This window comes from Oxyura jamaicensis, chromosome 8, assembly GCF_011077185.1.
Source record: "Oxyura jamaicensis isolate SHBP4307 breed ruddy duck chromosome 8, BPBGC_Ojam_1.0, whole genome shotgun sequence".
Lineage (NCBI taxonomy): Eukaryota > Metazoa > Chordata > Aves > Anseriformes > Anatidae > Oxyura > Oxyura jamaicensis.
Window position 1 is genome coordinate 20,124,070 of NC_048900.1, and position 7,545 is coordinate 20,131,614.

The following is a 7,545-nucleotide window of genomic DNA, read 5'->3' on the forward strand; positions in this document are numbered from 1 at the left end:
GGAAGATTAATGAATAATTGTTAAAACACTGAAAGCACTTTAAAGTGCTATGTAATGCTGAAAGATAACACTGAAAGTAGAAAATAATAAGTGAGCAGCCGTAATTGAAGTAGAAGTTCATTTCTAAAAAGCCCTTACAGATTATGTATTTTAGAAGGAAATGGAAAAACTAAAGCTATCATAGCAGTATTTGTTTCATGGTGATTGTACCGTTTTCAAAGTAAATATTTAAAATGCAGTTGTTGGCAATGACATGTTAATTTAGTTTAACTGCTGTTTTTCCCCATATCTTCCATGAGTTTTTGTTGTTGATGAGTGAACTTTTTTCACTATTTTATTAATATTGGAGATATCAGTAATCATGGCGCTGTGGTTAATAAATACAAACTGGGAGATTAGACAAGTGTGCTTTAAATTGTTTTGCAGATTAACAGGCACCACTCTAGGTTGGAGTTTTGTTATGACTTTAATCTTGCTGTGGGCACAAAAGAGGATTAAACTATTACTAGATGGCTGGAATTATTTGATTTCCCCCAACCCACTGTGAGGACCACAAATCAAAACTGTAACTGACAAATTAGAAGTGCATACTCCTAATAAAAGCTCTGAGGATGTATTTTATGCCGTGATTTACTTGTGACGCACATAAATTTGTTCTGAAATAAAACTTTATTGTGTGTTTTCTCATAAGAATTGAAATGACTACCCAATTTTAAATTGTAAGTAAAGCCAAATTCTTATGGAATGCCTCTAAGAAATATACAAAATGTTGCTGACATGCGGTCCTGCCTAGTCAAATTTGACTTTTCCATAGTTTCCTTGACCTTTGGTTTGAGATAATATATATATATATTTTCTGAGATAAGAAGTAAGTGATCTTGGATCTGAAGTTAGTCTTGGATTTCAAAGACCTCCTTTTTGAAATGTGGATCTTTTTTCAGGTAGCAATACTGGTTTTCAACATAGACCCTAACATAAACATAGGTTTGTTGAGAAACAAAAAATAAAAGCTTTAGTATTGCAATGAAATAAATAGAAATGTTCGTTCAAATGGAGAATGATCAAGAAAAAAATCTTGGAAATCTACACCCCAAAATATGTATGATTCACCCCAATACCTAATAATGACGCAGGGCACTGCACTGACAAGCAGCAGTTGTGCTTCACTTCTCTGCAAGTGCTTGCTGACCCCTAAGACTTGTAGAGGTGGAGAAATCCACAGAGAGACAAGCACCGGACTTCCCCTAGTAGCTGCTGCTGTCTGCCAGAAAGCCCCAGGATCCTAAGTGATATTTTTATTTGCAATAAATAGACCAAAATGGGCCTAGAGCACTGTGAAATTCCAGAGAGAATTAAGCAGGGATTAATCAGAAATATGATAGCTGCCACTTTAATGGACTCATTGGAATACAGAACTTGTAACTTTTGATTTTTGTGTGATTAAATATGAATATTTTGCACTTCTGTGATACAAACGCACATCACCTGTCTCAGGTTGGGTAGAACATCCCCTGTAGGAAAGCTTTTGTACATATTGATTTTTAAGGTTTTGCATCCTTTCCTGAAGCCCTGTGTGGAATAAGATGTTGGTGTAGACTGAAGAATTGACCTCTTTCCTGCCTGGGAATTTCTACATTCCTGTCTGTAACGCTGCTACGTTTATGTTGTGTGCATTGCTTTTTCTGGATTCTGAGTTTAACTCAAAGCTTTCTGTACCAACATTTTTATCCTTATTTAGGACACTGACACAAAGGGGAGTTCTGCTGGAAGAGGACTGTAGGGTTGGATTATAATGGTATTTATCATAGTGTTTTCCATGTGAAATGTTAATACGTGATGTTTTAAATCTTGTTTCTGTTCTGATGTGACATTTTAAAATTAGACCATTCTTCATCTAATTACTACTTCAGCTTTAATACATTTTATTTCTTGCATAAAACTCATTTTAATTGCAATAACAAGTACTGTATGTTTTATGAAACACCTTCACTGAAACTCTTGGATACTTTCCATTATGGTCTCTGTAGACCCATCCAGTTTGAAAATACTCTGCTTTATCCTCTCCTTAATTACAGTACTTGGAGCAACTTTCTGTTAACTGTTTCTTAAATTCTACAGAATAATGAGTCTACCAGAACTAGAGAGAGTACAGCAGAAAACTGTTCACAGGAGGAAGCTTACTGTTGCTTAGCTACCTATCTTTTTAATTTGGGATCTCCAGCAACTCAATTATGACTAGCCCTTAAGCTGCTAAATGCATTTGTTCATGACGCATTGTGCCATTCTGTATGTGTATTTCACCTGTGTGTTACAGCTATTATTGCAGGGAGAAAGAGGGCGTTTATAATGGGGTTGTATTTTACCATAAATCACAAAACCTAAATATGTCAATTATATAAGCAGTACTTAGCAAAGTTCGTGTGTGTGTTCTGCTACAGTGAAATTCAGAATGAGTCAAAAAGCTACTGCCTCTGCTCCTCCAGATCGGTTCCAAATAAGAGAGTTGTGCATAATTTGTAAGTATTGCAACTAGCCTGTAGTCTTTCAATCATACACATTCTCACATCAATGTAGGCACAATAAAGCTATATAATTAATTGCAAATTTAAATACTGCACCACTTAACATTTTTTTTTGTCCATATTTAGCATTTTATCACAAGTGAGAAAATGCATGAATTTCAAAAATTGTCTTTCACAGAAATTTACTGGAATAAGACCCTGAATTAGGCCCTGTTCATGTCATAAGTACTGATTTTATTTATTTATTTATTTATAGGATTCTGGGAGAAACTTTATTCATTAATGCTTTCTGATCAATCCTAAAAGCGATACAAAGGGCCAGCTTATCTAGGGATTGCTTATGGCTGCAGAACTGGTATAAGCACAGAAAGAAACCATCTTTTCTAAACCTGTTTCCAGTATGTACAGGTAAAACTAGGAAACCTTTCAATTCGCTAATAATTCTGATTTTAATAGGTTTTCCCACTAGGAGAGATCTCAATGATGCTTCCCTGCCCTCCTGAGCAAAATGCTGTAGGTGAAGAAGTTTCTGCAGCTCCTGCAGAGGCTTGCCTGTGCTCTACAGGAGGCCGTCCTGGCTTGGCCTCTGACTTCCAGGTGAAACACCACAGGCGTTGCTGTGCCTGCTGGGTGTGATTCCACCCGTCTGAGTCCACACAGGCGCGTGGGCATTGCTTTTGGCATTGACACAGTTGTGCCAAGAGGGAAGAATTGCGGGGTGAGCTGTTAGAGCTGTGCTGGCCGAAAGCTCTGGCAGCATATGTTACAAGTACAGTTCTCTTCCAGAAGCAGGGGCTCCATCCTAAATCCAGAGGGGTGCAATTCACAGTCACGACAGGCAGCTTTTCCTAAAGGAACCCTGGTGCTTAGCTGATGTGCCCAGCTGGACAGAGATGTGTTACTGAACTTTTCTGTGTAAAATTTGTTATGATTTTAAATGGATGAATTTGTCAAGTCTAAAGCTAATTATGTTTTTATGTCAATGATGAGCTTTCTTGGGAATCTACGATGAAGTTAATTTAAAGAAACCTGCTTCTTTCAGCACTTACAGGTATACTTTAAAGGTTTCGACATGAATCTGTGTAATCTCACTTTAGGCATTCAGAAAGTTTTGATGTCTGCATGCCCCCAGTGGAAAATACTTGCGTATTTCTATATAATTTTGTGCTCAATTAACCTCACTATTGACTTCCAAATGTACAGTAGAGTTGCATCTCTCTGTCCTTTTATTGTGGTTTAATATTTACATGTAGATTCCAGTTTCTAGGTCGGTGAATCTTTTTTGTTAAGTTAATTTATTTTTAAGATGGCCAAGTATGTAGCTCTTGTATAGCCTCAGATATTTTTTGTGGAACCTTCATGTTTTTAACAGTAATACATCTTTCAGAATTTAACACTGCATTGTATGGCTTTAAGCTGGTAATTTTATGTCCTTGATATCTCAGTGTAGAGACATTACTGCACTGGCCTTTGTTTCCTTGTGGAATTTCATGGAGGAGCTTTAAATACATGGCATGACAAAATGGAAAACCATACTCATAGATCACCTTATAAATATTTATTCATATAAATTCTTTAAAGAAATTAAATTACGTGTTCTATACAAAATAGGAGAGAGAGGCTTTTAGTGTCACTGACTGCAAATTGAAGTCATTTGTCTAGAAGGGTCAGATGCCACTTTGTGGTAAGGAATTTGTCTGAGATCCAAGAAAGGAAAGATTGATAGTACAAAGAGATTGATGAAACGGGCACTGCAATATGCATACGAAGTTATGGGTTAATTAGGAGGATTTAAACAAGAAAGTTCCTCTGTGTGGAGAAGTGTCATGTGCTGTTACTTTCAGAAGTGAGGTGTGCTGGCAGCTTTTTTGAACATTCAGAGTCAATTTCCTGAGATCTTTATATGGAGATGGGTGGCTGTGAAATCAGTGAGGTGGCAAATTACCAGTATCGCGTCCCTTGCAGCTGATGGTTGCTTCTTAGGAAATTGAGTGGTTTGCATACATATATATACTATCTTTGGTATATATCTTTGGTTTAGTTGTTACTAATATAAATGATAATGCTTGTTCTGCGATTCCTGTATCAGAGGAAACAAAATAATTAATATTTCTGGGTATCAGCTTCTTTGGGTGTCTCGGGGGCATAGCTCTTGTCCCACTTTTAAGTGCAATCATACTTAAACAAAATCTTAAAGCTGTAACTATGTAGCCTAGAGAATGGGAGCTGAAAATACACAAACATTGTTTTCTTGTTGATAGAAAAGCTGTTTTGAAAGAACAGATGCTGCAAACAGTTCCTTATTGCCTTAAAGTTCACCAGCCACTTGGTATGTTTAATGCAGAACAGTAAGGCAGGCTATCTTAAGCAGATGCATGCAGAAATTGAAACAGTACCATCTTTTGTAAGTTATTCACATGGCTGAAAGAGAATTTTAAAATTGACTTAAATGCAACAAAGCTAAAATACTCGGTGTGCCCCTTGTGCCTCATTCTGTATGAGGACAGAATAGTGCAAATCATTCAGCAAGGCAGGAATAAAAAACTCAGAAAGTACAGTATATATTAATGTAAAAGTAAATCACTTGTCTGCAAAGCAGACCTGTAAAGCATAACTGCTGAAGTAAGAGTTGACATAGGCATGAGGGACTGAATTATACCTCTAAATAATGTAATTCTGATACTTTTGTCATGATATTCTTAACTAAAATTTTGTATTCATACAGATTCACTTTGCTGCTTAGCCTTAGAGATAAGAGCAGTTGCACGCCCCAAGATCTATCTCCCAGAATCCATTTCTCACAGAATATGGAGTATCTGAAAGTTTTGTCAATATGAGAAGAGGAAGAAGGGGACAGATGAGTTTTATCTCTCCTTACTGTTAAGTGTGTGATAGAAAAAGCCTTAACAGATTGCAGTGAATTTCTTCTTACTGAAGATGAAAAAATTGTTGAAGGGGCAGGTATTTGAATTGCAGAATACATTTCTACATTAAGGAAAAGCAGTTATACTCAGTGAGGCCTCTGGGAAATGTGATTGACATTAAAAAAATCCTATTTTGTGTTACGATATATCTTTAATAATGAATCATAGCTTTTTATATGTTTAGATATGTTTATTTAAAAAAATCTGAATACAAAAGGAGCTGTAGAAAACATTCTGGGTAGTGGAAAAACAATACCTTCTCTCTCATGTTTTCACTTGCATGAACTGTTTTTTATACTTGTAAAATTCTTCTCTTACATTAACATGAAACCAGATATGAGAAATTCTGTCCAAAGAAGTGAGTTTAAACATGTCCCACAATGCCGATGTGCACCATCAAAGCAGCATCATGGGCACAGTTGTAATGGCCTTTTGTGGTATTTAACCTCCCTGCTTGAGCATCTCCTCTCTTCCCATCAGCATTTACACCACATCAAGAAGAAAGATGCTTCTTCTTTATGAAGAAATACAGCTTAATGGTGTTTTTCTCTGCTGCCAGGAGTTTTACTTTTTTTGCACTTGATAAAGCACTGTGCCTGTTTAAAATTGAGACTAAGTATGAAATCTTTTTCTCTTTTTGTTTGTTCTTTTTTTCAGAAGCCAAAACAAAAGGACTGGCATCCTCCTGGAGGATTTATTCTAGGACTGTGGGCATTGATTATCATGGTTTTCTTCAAAACATATGGAATCAAGCACATGAAACACATCTTCTGAATCTGAGCAAGCAAGATGATTGCCTTGACTGCTTCTTTGGGTTCCCTGGTGTCATTTGAGTTCCCAGTATGTGTATTATGGTTGTAGTAAAAAACAGTGTTGCAATCTCACTTCAAATGTTTTTTTGAAGTCATGTCTTCTGCTCCTTTTTCTGAAGAGAGTCTCACAGGTGGTTATAAAATTAGACATTTTTTTTGTAAAGTTTGCTTTAAGCATATTTTAATGCTTTTTTGAGCTTATCTTTCCAGTTAAATTTAAAAAGAAGGGGACTTAAATATCTTAACAGAATTTCTAAGGTTGACTATGAAATGTGAATGGGCAAATTCATTTCCCCATACTTATAAGTAAATCTTAAAAGAGTCATCCTATCACTGAAAAACTAGACAGTTTGCAGAACATTATTTAGGATGTCATTTTATCAATAAAAGCTTAAGCCACTTTGCAGACTTTAGCATGATGTATTGAAACCTTTATTCAGAAAAACAAAAAATACAAGAAATACTCTAGAAAGATATTGATTTTTTTTTTCCTGCTCTGTTAAATACAACCCTAAGAGCAGTCCTCTCACCTTTAGGCAATTTTGGATTTAGGATTCTATGAACTGGTGAAAGTGAAACAAAAATACATGATAACCTTACTGAATCTACTTCATAAAATGCTGAAAAGGGTGAAACTACAACTACACCATGTCCATTAGGAACCCTTCATAGATGTCTTTTTCACTCCATATGATCCAGAGTTGGCCTCTTTCAGGGTTTTCAGTGCACTGGATTTTTGCACAGAGCAAAACTGACTCTAGCATCAGGATGAAAAATGTTACCAGTTGTACTGTTGTACTCTGTAATGTCTGAGCACTTGGAAATGAGGTTTATTGTTTAGGTTTTGTAAATTGTGTTTTGGCATATTGATTTGGTCTTCTTGGACATGTAACGATGAATGCATGCTAAACGCATTTTGTCTGTATAATATACTGATACTAGTGAAGAGAACAAATTTCTGCATGTATGGACACAATGAGGCTGTCAACTAGGTGATGCTCTTGCAGTGTGCTTTTGGAGTCTGTTCTCTATCCTAATCATAATAAAGCTGATGCGTACATGGTCAAACGTCACTAGGAGTTACCTGTAATTGCACATTATATCAGAGGCAATAGTGTTGTCTAAGCATATGTTATTGAGCATTTTCCTGTTGCTCAGAACATACAAATCTCAGTGCTTATGCGTTTTTATTATTTTTTCCTTTTTGTTCTCTTTCAGATTGACTGTGGCATCATGTAACGTTGGGTTAGGGTTAGTGGCCTTGTCAGAGAGCTGTGTGTGTATGAT

The 7,545-nt window shown here is 36.2% G+C and overlaps 1 protein-coding gene across 2 annotated transcripts in view; it reads left to right on the plus strand.

Annotated features, from left to right (window-relative positions):
* PIGK (phosphatidylinositol glycan anchor biosynthesis class K) overlaps positions 1-7,331 on the plus strand; it is a 76,265-nt gene extending 68,934 nt beyond the window's left edge. For both annotated transcript variants that reach the window (XM_035333316.1, XM_035333315.1), the window contains exon 11: positions 6,104-7,331. In XM_035333316.1, coding sequence (XP_035189207.1) covers positions 6,104-6,220 — 117 coding nt within the window. In that variant the 3' untranslated portion in view covers positions 6,221-7,331. The remainder of the gene's footprint in view (positions 1-6,103) is intronic.
* Positions 7,332-7,545: the final 214 nt, after the last annotated feature.